Source organism: Platichthys flesus, chromosome 19 (assembly GCF_949316205.1).
Source record: "Platichthys flesus chromosome 19, fPlaFle2.1, whole genome shotgun sequence".
NCBI lineage: Eukaryota > Metazoa > Chordata > Actinopteri > Pleuronectiformes > Pleuronectidae > Platichthys > Platichthys flesus.
In genome coordinates this window covers 16580725-16607769 of record NC_084963.1, presented here as the reverse complement: position 1 = coordinate 16607769, position 27045 = coordinate 16580725, and the positions used below count along the sequence as shown (strand labels likewise).

At 41.5% G+C, this 27045-nt stretch overlaps 1 protein-coding gene across 2 annotated transcripts; it reads right to left on the bottom strand.

The window, feature by feature from the left end:
* Positions 1-236: 236 nt before the first annotated feature.
* On the bottom strand, positions 237-17206 carry arsb (arylsulfatase B). 2 transcript variants are annotated; one of them, XM_062412708.1, is made up of 8 exons: positions 16738-17204; positions 14730-14916; positions 13942-14132; positions 13641-13848; positions 9363-9606; positions 8104-8174; positions 2691-2825; positions 237-2165 (listed from the first exon to the last, which is right to left on the bottom strand). In XM_062412708.1, the coding sequence occupies exons 1-8, from the start codon at positions 16999-17001 to the stop codon at positions 1900-1902; spliced, it is 1566 nt and encodes a 521-aa protein (XP_062268692.1). In that variant the 5' UTR covers positions 17002-17204; the 3' UTR covers positions 237-1899. The 2 variants fall into 2 exon arrangements, with proteins under 2 accessions (XP_062268692.1, XP_062268691.1); XM_062412707.1 differs by having other exon boundaries at positions 13641-14132; positions 16738-17206.
* Positions 17207-27045: the final 9839 nt, after the last annotated feature.

The window sequence follows — 27045 nt, the reverse complement described above, 5'->3', positions numbered from 1 at the left end:
TCATGAATGACCGGCATGTGGGAGCCCTCTCTGAAGCCACGACATCAGAGATACCTGAAGTCCTCATGAGATTCCTCACATTTTCAGTCTCTAAACAGAAACACCCAGCCGACTCATTTAGCGCCTACTCATTAGAATCTTGAAGGCAACAATGAGGGAAAGAAATTACCTCAAAATAAATCCACTTGTACTTCGCTGAATACTAAACAAATTAACTATGAATAAAACTAAATCTATTTCACAAGAGTTTAACATTTTTATTTAAAAAAAATGTATGATACAAACCAATATTTAAAATAAAATTAGTGGATATTTCTGAAAATAGCTTTTAATTGTTTGAACCGGGAGAGTTGGATGCCGCTCAAAGCTGAAGAAGTGCTCCAACTGAGAGACATTCAATTTTACATATTGAACCAGGGGCACCCAAAATACCTACAAATAATTAAATCGGTTGGAGATCCACAGCAAAATTAGGTTGCATTTTTCCCAGTAAAGAACAAGAGCTTAATGACAGTTTGCAGTAATATTTTAGCAGTTTGGGCAGAGAGCAGACATCTATGTGATCATGAAGATATCTTTTAAAGATACAACTTACTGTTGTAAAACAAGTGTAAAAGTTACATTTCCGCCTGTGGTTTGAATGGGGAACGATATGTGGAGGTAACAAATGCAGTTACAAGCCTCCATCAACTCCTGGGGAAAAAGGCCTTACTTGTTAGCAGTTAGTTACCAACGTGTCAAACTTTTTCAGACATGAACTCCAGAGGATGTTCACAGAATTGGGTCCAGACTTTCTCAGGAGTGTGTCTTTTGATTCTCCGGCCAGATCAGTTCACAACAAATCTCCAGACCGTTCAGGTGAGGGTTGGTGCAGCAGGCATACGAATTCAAATCAATAAAGATTATTTCAAACTTCAACCTTGACTGTTAATCACTCAGCATCGATCAACAAGTGACTCTGGTCCTCACAAACACTTTTAACTGATCTCTATAAAAACCTGCTGAATTCATATTAATGTTGCTGAGTTAACATCGCACTTTTCCTTTTCGCTTTAGAAATATCAACACGCCCACTCGCTCGTGGTGAATCCTGCCGAAGTTCGCCTGCTGGTCTCACCCCACCATTGGGTGTTCAGCAAGAGTCTGAAAGCAGCTTTTGTCTTTTTGCTTCCTGGTGCTGAGGAGAGTTCAGTGGACCCATCAGAGCTTTTCTGCTGATACAGCTTCCTTCTGCGTAGTCCAAAAGTATGCTGATGAGTGGGCCAATATTAAAGTCAGTTGTTGAGTGTTGTAGAGCAGAGGGATCGTTCAAGATGAAGTGTCATCTCTCTGTGGGTTCATCACTGTGAGTCACTTCATCGATTTTCAGGACAAAAACTCTGGTTTAGTGTAGCTTTAAATTTCAAAATGTAGTCAAAATCTACTCTCCATTCTATCATAAAAGAAAAAGCTTAGAAAAATACCCTGGAGAGGCCCCACAGTTTGGATGGTGACATGTTTCTCTCAGGTTAAATACTGCCTGCTATTCCTGTGGGGCTTTGTGTTTGACAAAAACAAGGAGCCTGCAGCTTCTCAACAGTAGATAAACCAAGTGCAAATACCTGAAACAGCAGGGGGAGGCTCTTTACAAATCAGCAACATGTGTCTCTAACACAGTTTACGCAATCGCTTTAATTTGACCTCTGACAGCCTCTATCAGTCAATTAATTGATGGATGACATGTCACATTGAGATTCTGCAAAGCACAGGAATAACTTACTTTCTCCTTTAAAAATCTGCAGCATAAAATTTGGATTGGTCTTCATTGCAAATAATCAATCATCATACTCTAAAAACTATGTCTTTCTCCACAGAAGAAAAACAAAGACGTAAGTCCTTCACAATGTTCATCATCTCCACCTAAACCCAGGGTCCCCAGGCTCTGTCAGGGCCTGGGTCACATTTGGGGTCATCGTCTGGGAAGTTTATCGGCAAGGCACTCTTCTGGTGTTGGCGGAGCCTAGAGAGGAGATAATCCACCACCGCGGGGAAGTCAGCAGACACCTCGACCCTCTCCTCTGGATCCTTGTCTATGTTGAACAGCATGACGGGCTTCAGTGGATCCCGGCTGGAGGGGCTCGCCTCTGAGCTGTTGTGGCCGGGCCGCGGGAACCACACGCTACAACCTGGAGGAGGAAAGATGGAGGACATTAGAAGTAGTGGCGGTAAGTACATTTCATCAAGTGCTGTGTAGCTTATACTTTAATTACATTCAATTTGTTTTACTTGATTGGTATTATCACTGTAGCTTTACTTCCACTGGAAATGTCTGATGGTTCCATTAAAATAAAGAAATTAATGAGACAAAGACTTAAAACTACATCTAGTTTGACCTACAGTGGACAAAGATTAGTCTACAAACAATCAATAGAGATTCTTTCCTCTTCAATTAATCATCTCATCCCCTTAGACCTGAGGAGTCATGATAAATGGTGGAGAAGAGCTCCTTTAATACTTTAAGTTCTGTCAATGGAACAGTACATTTCATGCATGACTTATTTTTACAATAACGTTTGAGTCTTCCACTGATTAGCAGAGATAAGAAGTGATAAGAAGTGAATGTGTGCCTGTGCGTATATACACACACGTTCTTGATTTTGCACTCCCCACTCAGACTAAACATGTCATTGTGGGCGACAAGAGATACTGACCTGGGTAGCCCGTCAGCAGCTTCCAGCCTGAGGATCGAATGGCGGCGTGAATGGACACATTGAAGCCGGACTTGGCCCACAAGTCTGCTCCGGCGGCCACCTCGGCCAAAGGTAACCGATGCTCGCTGGTAGGACCTGCACAGAGCGGAGGACAGAGCTGATCACCGAGGTCATCGATCTTTTTAAAACAAAGATAGAAACTGCAGATTAAGATGATATTAGAGTACCACTGCACACAGGACGTGCTGTGTTGGTAGACTGGCACCGAGCCGTGCATACCTGGAAATCAGTCTGTATTAAGTGAAGGTGTGAAAATACACAGGCTGGGAGAAAGACTTCTTTTGTGCAGAGAAATCTGCAGGGAAACAGCAGAAATCTGCAGCGGTGCAAAAACTGCCAAAAACAAAACAAATTCAGCACTATCTCTTTCTGTAAGAGCAGAAATGATTTGACGTATTAATTTCTTTAAACACACGGTACTTTGGGGTTGGAAGAATGTGACAAATTTGGTGGTAATGCGGTCGACTCAGCACCAGCCTTTCACGTCTGCCAAGCACAATGAATAATTTGACTCTGCTGTGGTCGGGGCAGATTGGAAATGGGTAAGAAAAGAATGAAGGGACTTAGATACCCACTGGCTTCATTTTTAAAAGTTTCACAAGGTAAAAATAAATAATTGATCCTTATTTTGCTGTGTCCAGAATTATTTGCAGCCTCCTGCATGCTGCCTTTTCTGTTCTCGTGGAACATGTCTCCCAGAAGTAAGCACATATGTCGAGTCTTTTTTTTTTATATGGCCTTGGGAGTATTCTCAGGTTCATTCTGTGGTTGACCCCCACAATATGGTCCTGATTAGACAGATTTGTAAGTAATTTTTGCCTCCTCACGCTGTCAAAAGCAACTATTTCCCAACATTCTTCACAGATGGACAGAGCCCCGCCCACACAGAGCCCACGTTCCCATTGAAACCCGTTTCATAGAGCTGATGGGACCACAGCGACATGACGGGAGAATTAAAACGTTTCAGATCTCAGCGGGTTTTTTTGCAACCGCATGTTAATGCTGCGACATGGAATTCTTCACTGCTAGCAAATGACATGGGGGTGTCTTAATTGCCCTCACGAGACACGGAACCATACTTGCATATCCAGGTTGTGAAGCTCAAATCCTTGCATAAGAATAGTGTGTTGACCTCTTGCTGTATTCTGGTGTTGACGCTCTTATGCAAGACAAATTGTTGGAATATGTAAACATCTGAGTGGGAAAGGGGCTTCGGTCCCCAACAGTAACTCAGTAACTTTTATTATGTTCATTCTTCCCACGGGACAAGAGAACATCATAAAAGACCCTGCTCATCTGGATCCACAGCAGGAGGATCCACAAGGAGGCTCAAGAAAAAGCAGGGAGGAGAGGGGGAGAACCGGTGGGAAGAGACCCTTAGAGAGCAAAGCAATTGCTAGAAGGAGAGCAGAGGGGAAATTTTTTTGGGGGGGGGGGATTTAAGACTTAGTAGAGTCCAGGGTCTCTCGCCCTGACTCCCTTGAGAAGTGAGGAGTTCAGGAAACCCCTCTGTGGCCCATTTCAATCGGGATCCCTCTTGTCACACAGTGCAAGAGCAAAGAGGAAGGTTTTTGAGCAGCGACATGAAAGGAGAACGGTATGCAGGAGAAAAGGGCCACGGTCTTTTTAGGAGCTAAATAGACAAAACCCAAAGAAGCATGAAGAGGGAGCCGAGAAGAAATGTGGAGAGCGCGGTTCCAAACAGAGGCCGGGTTAATAGGAAAGAGAGGGGGTGAAAGAAAAAGAGGAATCTCCGGGTGGAATGCACCGAGGGAGGCTGGTTGTCACTGTGGAGGCTGACAATAAAGACTCAAACATAAAACATGGGGGCGAAGGCTTGTAAAGCGTCAGGGTTTTTCTCTGATCATCCGAGTGATTGAAATGGTAACGACCAGTAGTAAACTTGGAGGATAATTTGAAGATGGTTGGTTTAAGCTTTATAAACAGTCAGTTCTCAGAAATGCAACTTTCCATGGACATTATTCATCACACAGAGACCACTAGTATCCCAGTAGGTCTCGGCTACTTCTTAGCCATTAGAGGAAAGAGAAAGTCAATTTGCATTAATTTCCTTTCCTTTTTAATTCAAAGAGCCACAGTTTTTCTATTTGCATATTGACAACTGATAAATATTAGTTTAATGTGAAAGGTGACTTTGCAGATCCCCTCAGATCTGTGGAATGTTTTAGTGTCACTCAGCTAATGGTTTTGGTTTTACTGCCTGAACCATTAATGATTTGGTCTTCACACTCCATCAACCTTGTTTATGGTTGCGACAGGAAGCCGTATTCAGATATACAGATGTCATCGTACACAACCTTGCCTGGCACCACACAGCCCACAGAGAAAGTTAGCAACAAGCTGAACAACAGGGAGGAGTCCGATTTGTGCCTCAGGAGTTGAAAATGTGTCTCATAGGGCTTAACAAGGTGCCACATCCTCCGTCATCCAGCCTCAACAAGAAAAAGTACCTAAAAAACTGTATTAACAGGGTGAGAACCTCTGTGGGCCACATGTGAGGGAGCCATGTGCAAAAAGGATAAAAAAAAAAAAGCAGATCAACCAGAAACTCTGCGATACCTTCATGCTGGATCAAAAGCTGAGCATCTGCTCTCTTGTGGAATCATTGTGCGCCTATTATGGTCCATCTGTAAAACATTTTCAGGACAAAAATGTACTCCTCCTATACCTCTTCCATTTCTGAACGTTCGACAAAAAAGGTGCAGCGTCCTCCACAAAGTCAGAAATAGTGGCCTCTCACCGGGACCCCGCTTCCTCCTCAGAAATGGCGGTGGTTTGGTTCACCTAATAGTAAGTGGTTCAGGCAATAATGAGACCACTCCACCGGGTCTCAAAGCAACAGTAAAGGGCCGTCGCAAGACCCATTTCCTGGAAACCTCCCTACAATCACAGAGTTTAAACTGTATGCGCCCTGCCCTCAAACGTCAACCCTCTTCGATGACTGATTACAGTTTCCACAGTGACGGAGTACATTTTCAGACCCCTGTCCTCGGCATCCCTCACATGAAAGCACAGGGCAACTGTGTGCGGTACAGTGATCGGTCCACAGATACAATATTTTCTTAAGAGAAGTCAGATCCCCTTTGCCCACAAGTGGAGAAGGTTAGATTTTAATAAGGAGCAGGCAGAATTTATAAATAGTGGCTAAATGGGAGACCCACTGATGATAATCCAGAAACCACGTGCGATCAGCCACAAACAACATCCAGCCAGAGACTCGCAGTCCAAACAAACTTTGTAATGAGCATAATAGGCTAATAGGCTCAGTTTAGTCAAATGTTATGTAATACGCTTCCCCCGTCTGTTTTAACCTGCGTCAATTGGATTTTACAATGTCTGCTGTTTGGGACTTTTGGCCCAAACAATCAAGCCTTGATGCTTGTGGCCATGTTTGGGAAAAAGAGTGAGAGAGAAAACAGCAGAATAACATTAGAAAAGAAAGAACACGCTTGCCAAACAAGAGTAAAAAAAAGGGATCACACGTTTTCCATCTACTCAACATCCCATGTCAAATTGATACCTTCAGTGGAAAATGAGTTACGGCTCTGAGGGCTTCCACCAGCCAGGGCTGTGCACGTGTCTGCACGGGTTTCCTGCCACAGTCCAGAAACATGCAGCTTAGGTTAACTGGCGGCTCTAAACTGCCTGCAGGGGTGAATAGTTGTGTGTCTGTTTGTCAACCCAGTGACAGGCCGGTGACCTGCCCAGCGTGCACCCCTCCTCTCTCGCCCTGTGCGAGCGGGGAGGCTCCGGCCCCCGGCATCCATCCATGCATGCATAGATAATGGGTGGATGGATGGGGTTTAAACTAGTGGTTCCCAACCTGGAGAGAGGTCAGCAGATAATTAAAGGGATATAGTTTACAGACAGTGGGATCACAACCGTCACAAGGCTCAACCTTCTTGGAACTGTGAATGCTTATGCACATTCTTGGAAAGCTATTTTAAGCATCAAATAACATCCAGAAGTTTTAAATGAAGACTTCAGGTCCAAAAAGAGATATTTAACTTTCCAATCTGCTGGGGCTGCTGAAGGACTAACTCAAGAGATCACCAAAATCATGAGGATGTCTCCTCTCAGGAACATGAATGCGTCTACAATACATGTTGGTAATCCCTCAGGTGAATTTTGAGATATTTCTCAGGATATGATGAAAAGTCTGAGGATCACCATCATTACTAGGATCCAGTCAACACAAATGTCTGAAAAGAGCTCCATGACAATATCTCCAAAAAATAGTGAATCAATTGAAAGTGACACTGCCATCCATAGAACCATATGCAAGGCTAAGGAAATTTTAAAAATCTCATCACACAATTAATGACTTTTTGTCTGTGTCAGTGTGTGTATGGGTGAAAAAGAAAGAGCTCTATATAAATACAGACCACTAACTAGTCATATCCATAGTAAAGCTTCAACCTGGAATGAAAGACCACAGGCAGACATTTTCTTATTTTAAGCCGTCTAAAGACTGAAGAGTTGGAAACCAATGGGTTCAAATTCTTTCAATATGATTCTCTTCAAGGCTGAGAATACAATTTTATATGCATTAAATATATATAATATAAACCCTGCTCTGGTTGGATTTGGTGGTTCGTTCCACAATAGAAGTACTCCAGACCAGAGTGTGGACGTGCAGTGATGACGATGCCAGACCATGTTCCTTGGAGAAACGCAGAGTCAAGAAGAATGATTTACATATAGAAGTCAAATCATATCAGCCTATTGGCAGGACTCGCTGGGATCTGTTTAGCTTATGTCAGTCAATGTTTCTATTTCACCACTGTGTGTTACAACATTCATGTCAAAATTCTCTCTTCACCAACTCTGGAAAAGAACATATTCAGTGTATGGTACATACATTAAGCTGTGGCTCAGAGCACAGGGGAGGCAGAGTCGCAGCGTCCAATAACTGCTAACCAGAAGGTCAGAGGTTCAATCCCCGGCTCCTCAGCTCTACGTGTTGAAATGTCCTTGGGCAAGACTCTGAACCCCCAAATTTCCCCTGACGGCTGTGCCATCTGAGTGTTAAGAATGTGTGATAGAGAACTGCTAGTGTGTAATAGTTTGTGCACAGCCAAGTCATCTTTTTAAGCAAAAATGCAAACAATTCTCTCGCTGCAGCATCTCCAATAGAAAACTTTACTACTTTTCATGGTTTTTATATGCGTGTAACCTGAGTTATGTCATGATGGGCACTCTTTAGAATTGTCTGACATTTTATAGATTAAACCATTAACTGAATAATTGAGAGAACAATCTGAAAGTTACATGACAAAATCATTAGTTGCATATGTACATGTTCTGATATACATTGAAAATGTGAACTTACATGGAGCAATATCAATAAAGAGAGGGTCGATGTTGTGCAGCAGCTCCAGTCTGGGTGAGGCCAACCCATTGCTGTAACATAAAAGCAATGTTACTCCTAAAACACATGAACACAAAACCAACACACAAACTCAACAAAAAAAACACACACACACAAACACAGTCTAACTCAAGCACTGCAACATTTTCTGGGATGTGTAAATCTGAGCCAGCTGGCCGATGTTCACCATGCAGTCATATGCTCTGACCGCACTGCACCACAGAGAGAACGCACCGCTCTCACTGACCACAGTGTCTGATAACACAACTAAAATAACTCTCACTCTCTGCTGCCTGCCTACTGTTTTGGTTTCATTCGGTTCCTATTTCACGACCGGAGCCGTCAGGCTGCTGTTTTCTGTAACCGGCGAGCCCATTAAAAAGACAAAATGAAACTGTAAAGCAGTGCAAACAAACAGCAGTTTGTTCCCCGTGTTGTTGTACGGCTCACACGGCAACACCAGCGGTCAGCTGATGTGCGCCAGCCAATCGAGTCAAGTGGAAGCTGTGAGTAGTAGTTTGTGGTCCTGGCTAAGCCTGGATTTTCTGCTGGGGCTCTGCAGTAGCCCTCAATTTTACCTCTTTCACTGCATCCACATTTAGTTTACAAATATAATTTGTCAGTCAAACAGGACTTGGCGACAGCTTGTTCGATGACCTGAGCACAAACTAACATGGAAAATTGGCTTAATCTGATTTATCAATTTCTTTGCAATGTTCTCCAAACCATGGAACTTCAAGACCACATGATTTAATATATTGAGCATAAAATAAATACAACATCTCAGGTTTGTTCCACTTCCAACTTAAAAAGATTTGCAGATAAACAAATTAGCTGATAAACAAATTAGCTGACATAAAAGTAGGCTTTAATAGTTCTGAGAGGCAGATGTAGGGATGGAGAGCACATAATGGCAAAAAAACAGGGGGATGGGGGGGGACTACTTATTGGTGTGAGAGTGACTGATGGAATTTCCTTCTCTCTGAGCTCCCATTGCCACAGTAACAAAGGGCTTATTGAAGGAGCAGGAGCTCCTACAAGAAAAAGACGCTGGGTCAGGGAGACAGACGGAGAGAGTTGGAGCGAGAGTGCACTGGGGGAAGGATCAGGAAGGGGCACAAAGAGAGGGCCCGCTGTCAGAAGTGAAGAGCAGCTCACTGCAGGCCACAGGACGACCTACACATTCTCAGCAGTGAATTCAAACCTTCATCCCTGCTCACCTGATTGCCTGCCACACGTTGAATCCATCAAGAGGCTTTGGGGTTTTGGGGATCGCTCCTGCTAGGCCTACAAATGTAGGCAGCCAATCGGAGATGTGGATCAGTTCGTGGCTGACGGTTCCGGGGTGGTTCAGCAGCGGACTGGCGACAAATGCGACTCCTCGGACGCCACCTTCCCACAGTGACCACTTCCTGCCTCGCAGTGGCCAATTGCTGCCACCGGACATAGTCTGACCTCCATTATCTGCAGGAGGGACAAAATGTAAAGAGACAAGCAGCTAAATACACAATTTCAAGTAGGGCTGAACGATTTGGGGAAATAATCTAATTGCGATTTTTTTCCCCAAAAATTGCGATTGCGATTTAATATGAGATTTTTTTTCTCCCAAAAAAAACATAATGAATGATTTAAATATGACCAACACAATATTAGATATATTAACTGTACAATATTCTTTCCCACATTTTTATTTAACTGCTCATTACAGCAACAAGACAAACAAATCAGTGTGCATTTAAGTAATTTAATCAAAGTCATTGTAAGTATAAACACAAGGATTGCACTTTCCAATTTTGAGAAGTTTGAAAACGTATTCCGTTACAGAATACATGCCCAACCAATTTGAGTAACTTATTCAGAATAGTTGGATTTCTTCCACATTGAATTTAAGTGTTGGAAAGCGGCGTTGTTATAGTCAGTGGAGCAGCAGCAGTTTAGGCTCTGTGTCCGCGGATGCGGCGGGCCAGCTGGATGCGCTGGAAGGGCAGCGTGCGGATCAGCAGCTCCGTAGATCCCCGTTCATGTCCGGGTGGTCGTGCAGCGGTATGGAGGCGCCGGGCCTCAGCAAGAACACCCCCATGCTGAACACCACCGTCTCGCAGATGTGCATGTATGTGACCGGGGGGCTCTGGAGCCCCGCCGCCCCGGAGCACGGCTGGCTTTTCCGCGGAGTGATTTTCAGGTCCGCCGCCCGCACCGCGGTCAGCAGCGGCATGAGCTCGCTCTGTGAGTCCGCCACGTCGGCCGAAGACTTCAGAACCCTGTAGGTGATGCAGGCTTGCTTCGCTATCTTCTGGATCAGAGGAGTTTTGTGGTCCCGCGGCACTCTTGCTGCGGGTGAGGACAGCAGCCCAGTGCCCTACTCTCTTTCGCACGTTTTAATCGCGCACGCTGCGATTAGAAAATCGCGTTTTATCAAATCGCGATTTTATCGCAAATGCAATTAATCGTTCAGCCCTAATTTCAAGTCAGTGAATATAAAGATGACAGACAGGTCAATGTACAACAGCCGCACTAGCCCCAAAAGAACTCAAACTTTAGGGTCAAAGGCAGAATTTCCATCAAGGTTGAATTTCATCTGTGTTCCCATGAAAAACAATTCAAATTCAAAACACATAATTCTTCTCTTTACATCTGCTGTACTGATTTGGGTCTTTATAAATACAATTGAGTTAGCTTTTAAAGCCTGGCAAAGAAATATACAAGTTACAATTTTAAAACATGAGGGATGCAAGAGATGCTACCGAGTTTCCTAGATGAAGAAGACGAGTAGTGTGGTGCAGTCTGTCAACAAAATATCTTTCGAAGATGGCAAACGTTTCATCTTTCCAGACATAAAGTAGTAGATATCAGTGAGATCATAAATGATCCAGATATTATGCTTTTCTGTACCAAAGTTCAAGAAAATCCACAAGAGACAATTCACTCTAAAGTACAGATTTCAACCTCATGGTTGTGCTTCATGAAAAGTCGCACGCTAACAAATCAATCAATAGGATTTTTCCTCTGGGAACAATGACCATAGGATTATGAACCAATAATCAAAAATAATAAAAGCCTGATAGAACCAGGAGAAAAGTCAGGGGCTCAACACATTATGCTTCATCTTCTGGGGACCATGAATGATTGCAAAAACATGTATAACACTGCCTTCCAATAGTCTACGGGTTATTCTAATAAAAGCTAAATATCTGGTTTATGAGCAAGAGATCGACAACTTCAGAAAGTTTCATCTTCTGGGGACTAAGAAAACCTGCAAAAACATTTATGGCAGTCAATCCAATAGCTAAGTCTGGACCAAAGGGGCAGGGTGACTAACAGTAAGCATTGATAAAAACAAGTTATCCAAGATATTCAACAAACAGAAATATTCATCCCTTTGTCCGACCTGATAGACAAATATTCCTGCACCCCGTCCAACCATTACACAAGTGCACACACAAACAGCGAGGCCGACTGTCATTCTCCCAACAAGCCGGTCCAGTATAAACACACATGGCCAATCGCATCCCGACAGGGCTCCCCTTTCAGCGGCACAATGTCGTGCAGGTCCAGGAAGTAGTCTCTGCCGATTCCCGAACTGTTCTGGAAAAGACCGTCTCGCTCCTTAATGCCTTTTCAAGCTGCCTTGGCTCTCTGCTGCTGGCCACCCCTCCCACCGCCCCACACTTTTACTGCAGCTTATTTGCTTACAGTCAAGTCCCAGAGAGGCGGTCAGTTTGCAGTCAATTTCATCACAAAGGAACAAGTTCTGGGCTCATTGGTTTCCTGCGAGGCCTGATGCATGTGGGTCAATAGCAACAGCTTGATCATGAGAGAAATTCAAATTATCAAGATGGAAATTTCATTTTTTTCACCCCTCAGCCTCAAATCAGCAGAGTCAGTGTCTGCACAGCACATGGCTGACTGAATCCTCTGAGTCAGAGCCAACCAAATGTGTGGAAGAACAATGAAACAGGCCACCTACCGCAGCCCACCACACACATTAAAACCTCACACTTTACTTTCACAGCATTGTTCCTGTCTTCTAATTACCCCTTTAAACCCCTAAAAATAACCCTTCAAGGAGTTACCTACTTCAGATGCAATCCATTATAAGTTCCACGTGTGGAAACCAGTGAGTAGGCACATGTTTAGATGATGGCTCTAGCCTCGTCTTGGCCTTATTATGTTCCTCAAAAGGTTTAATGGGATGGATATTTTTCAAGATTCAACAGAACTGAGACTCCAGTGGTCTATTTGAAGACATGAGCCAAGTGAAGTCTTCCTTCTGTCTGTATAAGTCTCTGTGTCCTGCTCGACCCTGATAAACAAGATTCACGGTTACAACATTAATAGAAAAACACTGGTCTCTAGTGGACAAACTGGGTATAACAATGGCATTTTTTTTCACTGGAACCAGTCCTGTATTTGTGGAGAATGACTCAAAATCACTTAACGACAGCAAACATCCAACATGCAAAGCATGGGTAGGGGCTCAGGAACAGTTTTAAAGAAGGGGCCATGTTTGTCAAATGTTTAAAGCTCTGGTTCTTGGTGTCTAATAAACTGTATTATTAATATTAAATCTGAATATTAAATCATACATGTATATCTTATTGTTTAAACACTGATGGGAAATGTAAGGAAGTGAAATGCATCAAAAGAGACACAAATGAATAAAGTCTTCTAGGATCACTCTGAAGTGGATGTTTTGATGGTTTGGTGTCATTTTATGTCTTTTCAATAATTTTCTGTTCCTTTATACAAATCTTTTGTATTTTTGTGTTTGGGCTGTCACTTTGTTCGTCTTGCTTTTCATTTGGTTCCTCTTTGGTTGATTTGTTTCCATTTGTGCTTTTTTTTTATTCTCTTTAGAGTTGTTTTTAATCTTTTCGTTCCTTTATTCGTGATTCATTTTCCAACCAGCGTCACTTATAGAGCTGACAGTGTCCAGTCAGCCTATTCTGTAAACAACCAACTCCCTGTCACCCTCCGGCTCTGGTAACCATGAGCGCTCAATCTGAATTCTGACGCAAAGAGATCCACTTCATTCTAAATCAAGTTGTAAATTAAAATGTGCCATCGAACCCTCTGATGCATTGATTAAATAAACCTGGAACTAAGCCTTCACCTGAACTCCTCTTCACCCTGGAAAGATCTGACTTTGATGCTCAAAGGAAATCAGATTTTCTCTCTGCAAACATAAATGGGACTACTCTTTTACCTCATCAGCATCCACTGATCTGGTTTCCATTCTGGCACACTATAAAAAAATCCACTAGATGAAAGCATTCCCAGTGCTGTTCATGTGATTATCCCTTTTGTGGATAAACCATGTTTATGACTTGTACTGTAGCCAACCACCAGGGGGCGGTCAAGACACTCTGGCTTGACTTTTGGGAGCTATCCCGTTTTGCCAGCCTTATATACACAGTCTATGATCCCGAACAGTGGTTCAAATCAAAACCAAGAGAGAGACAGTGTGATTTATTCAGTGGCTCAGTTCAGACACATACCTGTCGAGAACACAAGCACCGTGTCGTCCCAAAGTCCTGCCTTCTGCAGAGCCGCAGTGATGTTGCCCACTGCCTCGTCCATGGCAGACACCATGCCGGCGTAGAGCTGGCGCTGGCGGTCTTTGATAAAACTGTAAGGGGCCAGGTAGCGCTCTGGCACCTGCAAGGGAGCGTGGACTGCCTGCAGCGCCACATAGAGGAAGAGCGGCTGAAAGATAGAGGACAACATGTGAAGTCTAGTCTCTGTGGGTGTGGCTAACTTTAATTGACACAAAAAACCTGATCTGCATGTGTGTGTCACCTCGGTGGAGTTGTGTTTCTCAATGGTGCTGATGGCCCTCTGGCTGAATAGCTCAGTCGAATAAACTCCTTTGTATCCGGTGGCGACTTCTTCTCCGTCCCTCAGGTCCAAGGCACAGCGGGTGACGTTCAGAGCAGCGATGCGATAACAGCGCTCATGTGTGAAGTAGTCCTCGCTGCCGGTCAGGTAGCCTGCAATATAAAACAGTTAACTGCGGGCGTAATGCTTCAGAAACAATCCTATTTTTGTCTGACTCAATTTGAAAGATTCATTGACTAAAAGACCCATGAACATTTTCCACTTCTTGTCTGAACGCCCAACTCATGAGGGAAGTTCTCAGTTCGTTAAAATGCTCATGACTCTGTGATTAAATTCCAACTTGTAATTGCTCCTAACCTGTAGCTTTCAGCTGCATTGGAAATACCATGGTTTTTCAAGACAAACTGATGACCAACAAATAAAATACACCACAGATAAAAAACATTTTTTATACTCATCATATACTAATATAATTCTAGCGGATTTCCACAAAGCAGATAATGATGACATTGAGGAGAAAGTATCAGGCCTCTAGAGTCTTTAATATGGGACTGGACTAATGAATTATAATGCAGAAATGTACAGGTATTTTTAAATGTACTAATATTGTGACTCCATGAAAACCAATTTAATAAGGATTTAAACATTTGCCAAATGAATTTAAATTATACATATTTTTTTATAACACATTAGTCACAGCATTAAGTCAAACTGCGCCCTCTGAGATGATTATACAACAGCAGACAAACCCAAGTAGGAGTCAAAGCCGCGGCGGGTGGGCAGGCATCCCTTCTTGTACATGCCCAGGTGCCACTTGCCGACCATGTGCGTGGCGTAGCCCTCCTTCTTCAGCAGCTCGGGCAGCAGCTCCTCGTCCAGAGGCACACAGTACGGCTGACAGGGCCAGATGATCTGGTGCTGCATGCCGGTGTGGATCTGTGCAGGAGTTCAAACCTGTGGTTAATGGCTCCAAGCCAAGAGGGAACTAACCGACTTCTGAGGTTACAATGGTGCAAAGAGACGTTTCAAAACACACATCCTGAAGGGGGGACAATGCAGTTTGTCTTCATCGTTAAAATGTTTTTACACAGCTTTTGAAATCATCTGTTTTAGTATCAGATGTTTTAATAATATGTTCATAAGTTGTTAAAGTTTTTGCATCTGTAGTTGTTTTGTGTCTTTTTGCAGGGACAGCAAGCCAATATCCAGCCAATATTGATCATCAGATGAAACTGCATAACTTTGTTTATTCATCACCTTCAGATTGATCTTTGGTCAGCTGACGAAATACCCAACATGTGGATTATTCAACTCAAAGCATTAATAGCTAACTCAATTTTTTCATTTAACTTTTTAAATTTAGTTACCTTGACATTTTGAGTTCAGTTTTTTTGTTGGTTTTACTTTTAATTGGGCATTGATACGTGACTGTTTTATCTACAACTACCAGAGTCCACAGGAGCTGTTGTCTGGTACTAAGGGCAAATTCTAAAAGCAGCTTTAAGTCACTATGCAGCGCAGAGATGGAACCAACTGTCGTATGGGATCAGGAGTGCTCCAGCTATTGCAGCTTTTGAATACAAATTCAAACTTACTAAACTAGTTTGCAAATTCTTAGGTCATACCATCATTGTAGTCTATTGTCATTCAATTATTTTACACATACCTATCTACGTAGCGTTCAACACAGCTTCTCCAGACACTTTAACGCCTGTCACATGTGCAATCAGTGTGTCATTTGTGAAGAGAACGGGAAGCTAATGGCGGACCTGCCAATTCTGGTGTTCTCTGGCAAATGCCATCGACCCTCATGGAGTCTGTTTCTGACCGTTTGGTCAAAGTCATGCACACATGTAGCCTACAGGAGGTCATTTTGTACGGCTCCAGTAGTGCTCCTCCAGTTCCTACGTGCACACAGGAGCAGATACCGGTCCTGCTGTAGGGTGGATGCCCTTCTACGGCCCTGTCCAGCTCTCCTTGTGTAGCCGACTCTCCTGGTACCTCCTCCATGCTCGTGAGCCCCTGCTTGGAGACGCAGCAAACCTCACGTATGGATGAACCTTTCTGGGGGACCTGGACTACCTGCCTAACCTGATAGGGCTACAGGTGCCGCCTCATGCTATCAGTAGTGACAAGGACACCAGCAGAACACAAAACTAAAGAAGAATTAGTCAGGAATGATTCACATGCAAAACCATTCCCTTTTGGGGGTTGTCTTGCTCCTTATTTTCCATTGCACCTGTTGTCACGTGAAACTGACCTGCTGTTATACTGTAACGATTAAGTGTATTGAGCAGTGCATTTCATTTTTTATTTTTGTACTCCTCAACTTATTTGTTTTGATACGGGTTTCATCCTTTTAATCTCTTTAACACTTATGTTTATTTCTTCACATTGGCTCGTTTCTCTTTCTTGAAATTGTTATTTTTGTACTTGTTAATTTGATTCTATTATTTCACACAATTCCATTAATTGTATTTGTATTATTTTAACCTTTAAATTATTACATTTGTATACAGATTTATCCCTCTCATTTCTTCTACCTCTTTGTGTTGCTTGAAAACTGTTTTAAACTGTGCTCTTTGATATTAAATTGATTATTCAATGTTGTCTCTGTTGTGTTTGATGTCCCTGTGGAGTATCGACCTCTGTGGATGAACTTTAGAAATGAAGCTGCCTCTCCTGTGGACCGGCCTGCAGCCCAGCCGCTGTGGCCGGGCTGCAGGCTGCAGTCAGCGGTATCACACATGGACTCACCTGGTACCTCCCGGTCATGAGCTGGTTCCGGGACGGGCTGCACAGAGGCTGCACGTAGTAGTTCTCCAGGCGGACTCCTCCCGCCGACAAGCGGTCCAGGTTTGGCGTCAGAACCTCCGAGCTGTGATACCCGACGTCGTTCCAGCCGAAGTCATCGGCCATGATGAACACGATGTGAGGCCGCCGGGCTGCTGCCAGAGTCGGGCAGCTGAGCAGAAACACCACGGTCAGGAACCTTTCCTCCATCGTTAGTGTGTTTGTCATGTGCGCAGCAGCTTCAGACTTAGTCACCAGACGCTCTGTTTAAAGGCGGAAGTGGAGCAGCGGTAACCGGATGCATCAAACTGAAGCTTGTATGAGTTGTTTAGTTTAGAACGGAAACACAAGCAAGTGTTTTTCGAATTTAAAGCGCGTCTGCTCTTCACTTCCCTGTTCAGCAGGTCAAAAACCCTGCCTCCGATGCAGCGACCAATTAGACTGGAAAAACAACCAATCAGGTGAAAGTACGGAAGCCCAGTGTCGTCACGTGTGGAAACGGTTTCAGGTTTCGTCATTTCTGGTATTTATGTTTGTACCTGTGTGTGTGTGTGATTGTGTGTTTGTGGGTGTGTGTGTGTGTGTGTGTTTTCACTCTTTGGCAACTTTTCCTTGTTAGGAACAGTGTTATGGAGGACCATACATGACTTAAGTAAAAATAAATAAATGTATAAATAAATACAGAAATAAATAAATAAATAAAAAAGGAAATAAATAAATTAATACATAAATAAATAAATAAATATGTTAATACCAAAAGAAATGTCAAAAGAAATGTCTTAAATATATTTTAACATTTATTTTTTCCCTGATACATTTCCTTTTCATTTGCAGTGTCCTTATGCTAATGAGAAAGGCGGGCCTAACCGCAGTCTCATGCAGGATTGGTCACAGGAGTGTAATGATCCAGCCCTACTACTTCTGCCTTTCAATGCTGGTGTCCAGTAGCTGTTTGCAGCGTTGAGCCAGTTCACATTTAAAATTAACTAGTTCAAGTTTAGAGGGTTGGTTAAGGTTATTTTTTATTGGGATGATTTAGGTGTCAGTAGTCCTGACTGTAAGCGTCACGTCTCGTTTTCTACTGAGCACAAGGAGGGAGCCGAGAGGAGGAGGAGGAAACAGAAACTCCAGCTCGGTACAAACCACCTGCAGCCTGTGCTCTGATCATGAAGCCGCTGATCTCTGAGCAGATGTGACCAGAGAAGCTCTGTGTTTTCACTGTTTCCACTGTTCCACAGAGTCACTAACTGGCTGTTTCACGGTGATGAGCTCAAGTCTCAGTCACTGTCCGTGTCTCACTGCAGTAAAGTGAGCCGTCATCTGGGAAGCCAGCCGCCACCGGATTTTTGTTGCGCGTCTACTCGTGCCTCATACGGTAAAGCGGTAGAGATAGTGTGAGCGCCTAAAAAGAACGTAAACACAACTATATTTTAGTTATAGTCTCTCATTTGATTATTTTATTCATATCTTCATGGTGTATCTGTTCATGTAAATTATGTACTTTTAATTCAAATTGAAGGGCAAGTCTGTAGGAAAGGATTAATGTATTCATAATGTAACCATATTTGGAAGCTTATTAAAAAAATTCCTTGAGAGGTTATAAGCTATTTCAAGTGGATTCCTGTTCATGCTGTCTCTGACTATGCTGACACATATTTTTGTGTACTTTTACTGCAGAATTACTGAGAAAATTAAAGGGCAAATCTGTGAAAGTGGCCCAATGGATTCATAATGTTGCCATATTTGGAAGCTTATTAAACAAATTCATCGAGAGGTTATAAGCTATTTCAAGTCGATTCCTGTTCATGGTGTCTCTGACTATGCTGACATATATTTTTGTGTACTTTTACTGCAGAATTACTGAGAAAATCAAAGGGCAAATCTGTGAAAGTGGCCCAATACATTCCTAATGTGACCATATTTGGAAGCTTATTAAAAATATTCATTGAGAGGTTATAAGCTATTTCAAGTGGATTCCTGTTCATGCTGTCTCTGACTATGCTGACATATAGTTTTGTGTACTTTTACTGCAGAATTACTGAGAAAATTAAAGGGCAAATCTGTGAAAGTGGCCCAATGGATTCATAATGTTGCCATATTTGGAAGCTTATTAAAAATATTCCTTGAGAGGTTATAAGCTACTTTGAGTGGATTCCTGTTCATGCTGTCTCTGACTATGCTGACATATATTTGTGTGTACTTTTACTGCAGAATTACTGAGAAAATTAAAGGGCAAAATTGTGAAAGTGGCCCAATGGATTCATAATGTTGCCATATTTGGAAGCTTATTAAAAATATTCCTTGAGAGGTTATAAGCTATTTCAAGTGGATTCCTGCTCATGGTGTCTCTGACTATGCTGACATATATTTTTGTGTACTTTTACTGCAGAATTACTGAGAAAATTAAAGGGCAAATCTGTGAAAGTGGCCCAATGGATTCATAATGTTGCCATATTTGGAAGCTTATTCAAAATATTCCTTGAGAGGTTATAAGCTACTTTGAGTGGATTCCTGTTCATGGTGTCTCTGACTATGCTGACATATATTTTTGTGTACTTTTACTGCAGAATTACTGAGAAAATCAAGGGCAAATCTGTGAAAGTGGCCCAATGCATTCCTAATGTGACCATATTTGGAAGCTTATTAAAAATATTCATTGAGAGGTTATAAGCTATTTCAAGTGGATTCCTGTTCATGCTGTCTCTGACTATGCTGATATATAGTTTTGTGTACTTTTACTGCAGAATTACTGAGAAAATTATCTGTGAAAGTGGCCCAATGGATTCATAATGTTGCCATATTTGGAAGCTTATTAAAAATATTCCTTGAGAGGTTATAAGCTATTTCAAGTGGATTCCTGTTCATGGTGTCTCTGACTATGCTGACATATATTTTTGTGTACTTTTACTGCAGAATTACTGAGAAAATTAAAGGGCAAATCTGTGAAAGTGGCCCAATGGATTCATAATGTTGCCATATTTGGAAGCTTATTCAAAATATTCCTTGAGAGGTTATAAGCTACTTTGAGTGGATTCCTGTTCATGGTGTCTCTGACTATGCTGACATATATTTTTGTGTACTTTTACTGCAGAATTACTGAGAAAATCAAGGGCAAATCTGTGAAAGTGGCCCAATGCATTCCTAATGTGACCATATTTGGAAGCTTATTAAAAATATTCATTGAGAGGTTATAAGCTATTTCAAGTGGATTCCTGTTCATGCTGTCTCTGACTATGCTGACATATAGTTTTGTGTACTTTTACTGCAGAATTACTGAGAAAATTAAAGGGCAAATCTGTGAAAGTGGCCCAATGGATTCATAATGTTGCCATATTTGGAAGCTTATTAAAAATATTCCTTGAGAGGTTATAAGCTACTTTAAGTGGATTAAGGGTTCATGGTGTCTCTGACTATGCTGACATATATTTTTGTGTACTTTTACTGCAGAATTACTGAGAAAATTAAAGGGCAAATCTGTGAAAGTGGCCCAATGGATTCATAATGTTGCCATATTTGGAAGCTTATTAAACAAATTCATCGAGAGTTTATAAGCTATTTCAAGTCGATTCCTGTTCATGGTGTCTCTGACTATGCTGACATATATTTGTGTGTACTTTTACTGCAGAATTACTGAGAAAATTAAAGGGCAAAATTGTGAAAGTGGCCCAATGGATTCATAATGTTGCCATATTTGGAAGCTTATTAAAAATATTCCTTGAGAGGTTATAAGCTATTTCAAGTGGATTCCTGTTCATGGTGTCTCTGACTATGCTGACATATATTTTTGTGTACTTTTACTGCAGAATTACTGAGAAAATTAAAGGGCAAATCTGTGAAAGTGGCCCAATGGATTCATAATGTTGCCATATTTGGAAGCTTATTCAAAATATTCCTTGAGAGGTTATAAGCTACTTTGAGTGGATTCCTGTTCATGCTGTCTCTGACTATGCTGACATATATTTTTGTGTACTTTTACTGCAGAATTACTGAGAAAATTAAAGGGCAAATTTGTGAAAGTGGCCCAATGGATTCATAATGTTGCCATATTTGGAAGCTTATTAAAAATATTCCTTGAGAGGTTATAAGCTACTTTAAGTGGATTCCTGTTCATGCTGTCTCTGACTATGCTGACATATATTTTTGTGTACTTTTACTGCAGAATTACTGAGAAAATTAAAGGGCAAATCTGTGAAAGTGGCCCAATGGATTCATAATGTTGCCATATTTGGAAGCTTATTCAAAATATTCCTTGAGAGGTTATAAGCTACTTTAAGTGGATTCCTGTTCATGCTGTCTCTGACTATGCTGACACAAATTTTTGGGTACTTTTACTGTAGAATAACTGAGAAAATTAAAGGGCAAATCTGGGAAGTGGCCCAATGCATTCATAATGTTACCATATTTGGAAGCTTATAAAAAATATTTCTGAGAGGTTATAAGTGACATTGAGTGGATTCCTGTTCATGCTGTCTCTGACTAGTGGCCCAATGCATTCATATTTGGATGAATTTTTAAGATATTCCTTAACAGGTTATGAGTATTTCCAGTGGATTCCTGTTCATAGAGCCTCTGACTATGCAATGTCCACATTAAAATTTAGAAGAAACCTCCTGTTTTCAGACTCATTCCACTTCAACATGATAGTAGACCATCTCTGAGTGTCAGTGACATTATATCAGTAAAGACTGAACTAAATTTTCAAAATGACTCCCCTTTAAACTGAAGAGGGATTTAGTTTTAAATGTATGATTCTCCGTTTTGATGGACTGGGACAGATAGGACCGCCTTCTTTGCCAGTGGAACCTCCTCTCCGGGCTCCAGGGAGAGTTCTTCGCTCTGATTTTTCTAACTACACGTCGGCATGGCGGAGAGCCTATGGATAGCCATTGGCTGAGATTGGTCAGCATTTTGACCCACTGGGTGTCACTTTATTTCATTTAGTCATTCTCTTCATATTTAAATATCAGTTACAATATCTGTCCAGTCAGTCTCTGTTGGGGGTCCTTCGTCACCTTTCTGCTCTGCTCACTACCTGCACTCTACTTCACCGTGACACTTTTGCACATCGATGATTCAAACATGGGGCAACCAATAGTCCACTCCTCTTCAGAGTCACCTTCTAATGAATCAGAGTTTGCAGACTCCAGTTGTGGCCCGCTAACAGTCGGACACAAATCACTGACTGTAAAGGAAATGTCCCGGCTAAATATCGCAGCTTGTTCGGAATGACTTTCAGGATGGCACGCATCCCATGGCTCTCTAACTTCATCTGGCATATGCTGGGGGCTGGATGTAGCTCTAGGCAGCTGAATTTGTCCTGACTGACGGGAGATGTTTGCTCTTTTATGAAACATTGCGAAGTAACCGTCATCATCCTCATCTGATACATTCAGATACAGTTTTGTCGTTAGCCCCCCTCGTCCATCCTCCTCCTGTTCATTCAGTGAAGGATGACTTCTCGTTCCCTGTGGTGCGTATAGACACCGTTCTGGTCCCTGTTTTCTCCACGGTGCGGTTCACGGGGATATCAAAGGTGAGCGGAACCTCGTCCATGTTGGTGATGTGCTCTGGCCGGATCTTCTTTTCAGTGATCTTGTTTTTGCAGTATGCGCGGAAAGTGGCCGGCTTTTCTTGGTAATCTTTTGGCAGTTGCTGCATGATGCATGTAATGCATGAATATGATTTTGCTTCGGAAGGCACGGTTCTTCTTTATGTACCACGGAAGAAAGTGGTCAGTCAGAAACTCTACGTACTTAGCTGAGGTCATTTTCACACCGTCAGGGACCCTGAAGGGGCCTACCAGCTCTCTCCCCATGATTCTGGCCCAAAACATGACTCTGCCACCTCCTTGTTGACGTCTCAGCCTTGTTGGGACATGGTGGACATTCATCAACCATCCTCTACTCCATCCATCAGGACCCTCAAGGGTTGCAAAGCACTCATCTGTAAACAAAACAGTTTGGAAGTTAGTCTTCATGTAGTCCTGAGCCCACTGCAACCTTTTTTGCTTTTGAGCTTGGATTAGGGGTGGCCGAATAACAGGTTTAAGGACACTTGCAAACCTCTTGAGCATCCTACATCTTGAAGTTCGCGAGACTCCAGAGGCACCAGCGGCTTCAACCACCTGTTTGCTGCTATTCAATGGCATTTTAGTGGCTGCTCTCTTAACCCTACGCATTTGTTTGGCAGAAATCTTCCTTATTTTGCCTTTGTCTGAACGAACCCGCTTGTGCTGTGAATCAGTGACAAATTTCTTCATCGTCTGATGATCACGCGCAATTCTTTTGGAAATATCCAATGTTGTGATACCTTGACCAAGGTATTGCACTATTTGCTGCTTTTCAGCAGCAGAGAGATCCTTTTTCTTCCCCATTTTGCCTGAAACATGTAGCTTGCTTAATAATGTGGAACATCCTTCTTAAGTAGTTTTCCTTTGATTGGGCTCAACTGGCAAACTAATTATCACAGGTGTCTGAGATTGATTTCAATCATCCAAATAGCCCTGAGACACAATACCATCCATCAGTTTAATTCAAAAACTAAAAAATGAATGTTTAAGACCCTTAAATCCAATTTGCATAATAATGTGGAACGTGGTGTACACACACTGTACCGGTAATATTATGTCCCCTTATATTCCACGTGGAGTGAGCACAAGGGGACAGTGAGTGGGGGGCTGCAGCTGTAACGGATGTAGAAATGTGACTCAGGATTTGGTTTTTGGGTCTTTATTCACCTACAGAAACCGCAGACACCTGCAGACACCAACATAGGTTTACTGTTAAAACCTCCTTTTTCTCCATACAAAAGTCCTCAGTGATGAAAAACTAAACTGAGGTCCAACAGGAAGTGACAAACTTTCAGGGAGCACAAAGGTGGTACACAGCAACATCAGCACCACAAGTAGCACTATCTAAATAAAGTAATAACTTAATAAAATTCACAAATACAAATTATAAATAAAATAAATACAGTGCATTCTTAACTCTGTTACACAGTGATCAGTGAAAGAGTCCAAAATGGCTGGAGTAAGCATCCTGAAAACTGCTCCTGAAGGGTCCTTTCACTCTTTTATCCATGTCAGCTTTAACGGGTCAGGAGGGAAGAGGAAACTCCGGCAAGATAGAGGAGTCACGGTCAATGTGAGACTAGAGGATCTGGCGCCAAACTTCCACCTGCAGTTACCGCTTACATTTGGCGTTCTCTGAGTTTTCTACATTTTTTACCCCCTGTTATTAGGGTTTTTATGTGTATTTTTTCCTTTCTCTTGTTGAGGGTTATGGACAGAGGATGTCGCACTTTTGTATTCATTGTATATTTGTATAAATATTACTAATGTAGGGAAAGCCATTGAATACATCAATATTAAAACATTTTTCAACAACACAATTAAGCCATCATAATTTAGTATGTTTTCTAATGTATTGATGTTCTACTTGTATTCTATGAAATATTGTCACTGCATATCTGAGTTATTTTAGTTCCATGTGAAATTTTTATTGCCAAGAAAGTGTATGAACAGTCTATATTATTATTCATTCTGTTAAACAAATCTTATTTCCTGCAACATTAAAACCTTTTGTGGTTACTCTCTATTTTTGTTTTATTTATTAATTCTCTAGTACTAAGTGACTGTGATCTTGTATGTTATCTCAGATGTTATATGTAATGTTACTTAGTATGTAATTTTTCTATTTTGTAAAGTCGCCTACTGCGTAGATGTTTGCCTGCCATGTCACAATAATTGCACTGCTCCGATGCCGCTGTCATAGGTGCATGTGACAATAAACTTTGATTTGATTTGATTTGATCAAAGTTGACACACTCCAGCTCATATCCTTGTACGTATATTTGGAAATGCTTTTTTGAGAGTACATCTAACAACATGGGGGAAGGTAAGACACCAAAATGATATTCAGTAACTAATTGTTTAAAAAAAAATAAAACTAAATCCCTCTTCAGTTTAAAGGGGAGTCATTTTGAAAATTTAGTTCAGTCTTTACTGATATAATGTCACTGACACTCAGAGATGGTCTACTATCATGTTGAAGTGGAATGAGTCTGAAAACAGGAGGTTTCTTCTAAATTTTAATGTGGACATTGCATAGTCAGAGGCTCTATGAACAGGAATCCACTGGAAATACTCATAACCTGTTAAGGAATATCTTAAAAATTCATCCAAATATGAATGCATTGGGCCACTAGTCAGAGACAGCATGAACAGGAATCCACTCAATGTCACTTATAACCTCTCAGAAATATTTTTTATAAGCTTCCAAATATGGTAACATTATGAATGCATTGGGCCACTTCCCAGATTTGCCCTTTAATTTTCTCAGTTATTCTACAGTAAAAGTACCCAAAAATTTGTGTCAGCATAGTCAGAGACAGCATGAACAGGAATCCACTTAAAGTAGCTTATAACCTCTCAAGGAATATTTTGAATAAGCTTCCAAATATGGCAACATTATGAATCCATTGGGCCACTTTCACAGATTTGCCCTTTAATTTTCTCAGTAATTCTGCAGTAAAAGTACACAAAAATATATGTCAGCATAGTCAGAGACACCATGAACAGGAATCCACTTAAAGTAGCTTATAACCTCTCAAGGAATATTTTTAATAAGCTTCCAAATATGGCAACATTATGAATCCATTGGGCCACTTTCACAGATTTGCCCTTTAATTTTCTCAGTAATTCTGCAGTAAAAGTACACAAAACTATATGTCAGCATAGTCAGAGACAGCATGAACAGGAATCCACTTGAAATAGCTTATAACCTCTCAATGAATATTTTTAATAAGCTTCCAAATATGGTCACATTAGGAATGCATTGGGCCACTTTCACAGATTTGCCCTTTGATTTTCTCAGTAATTCTGCAGTAAAAGTACACAAAAATATATGTCAGCATAGTCAGAGACACCATGAACAGGAATCGACTTGAAATAGCTTATAACCTCTCAAGGAATATTTTTAATCAGCATCCAAATATAGTTACATTATGTTCACATTGTTGATTTTTTATAGACTTGCCCTTTAATTTGCAGTAAAAATACATGATAAGTTACATGAGCAGATACGCCATGAAGGTTTGAAAAATAAAAAAAATAAAAATAAAGTTGTATTTGTAGTAATTTTAGGCCGTTTCAGCCAACCAAGCTATTTTACCGTAAAGCCACAAGTAGACGCGCAAAAAAAATCCGGTGGCGGCTGGCTTCTCAGATGACGGCTCACTTTACTACTGGCAGTCGTGTCTCTGAGCGATTGTGTGGCGGAGCGCAGGGGCTGTGTGTGTGCTCAGTTGACCAATCCTGCTCGAGACTGAGGTTAGGCCCGCCTTTCTCATTAGCATAAGGACACTGAAATCGAAAAATAAAAGTTGGAATAAATGTGGAAATAAATAAATAAATGTGGAAATAAATGCAGAATTAAATAAATCAATGTCTTAAACTTATTTCCACATTAGATCTTCTCTGGTCACATCTGCTCAGAGATCAGCGGCTTCATGATCAGAGCAGAAGCTGCAGGTGGTTTGTACCGAGCTGGAGTTTCTGTTTCCTCCTTCTCCTCTCGGCTCGCTCCTTGTGCTCATTACAACACGAGACGTGACGCTCACAGTCAGGACTACTGACAGCTAAATCATCCCAATAAAAAATAACCTTAACTAACCCTCTGAACTTGAACTAGTTAATTTTAAGTGTGAACTGGCTCAACGCTGCAAACAGCTACTGGACACCAGTCAGCATTGAGAGGCAGACGTAGGGCTGGATCATTACACTCTGGTGACCAATCCTGCATGAGACTGCGGATAGGCCCGCCTTTCTCATTAGCATAAGGACACTGCAAATGAAAAGGAAATGTGTCAGGGAATAAATAAATGTGCAAATATATTTAAGACATTTATTTTGACATTTCTCTTGGTATTAACATATTTATTTATTTATTTCTGTATTTATTTATTTATTTCCATTTTTATTTATTCATTTATTTATTTATTTCTGTATTTATTTATACATTTCTTTATTTATTTATTTTTACTTATGTCATGTATGGTCCTCCATACAGTGTAAACCTTATGGGGATAAAAGAATGGTCCTATTGAGGCTTAACTTGGTTAAAGTTAACGTTAGGCATGAACTGGTTATGGTTAACGTAGAGGTCACATGAATCCCACCTGTATCAGTTTTTTTTTAACGCAGCCCGACTTTGCAGCATTACTCAAAAACTTCTTGATGGATTTCCATGAAACTTGGTGGAAGGATGTGGGTAA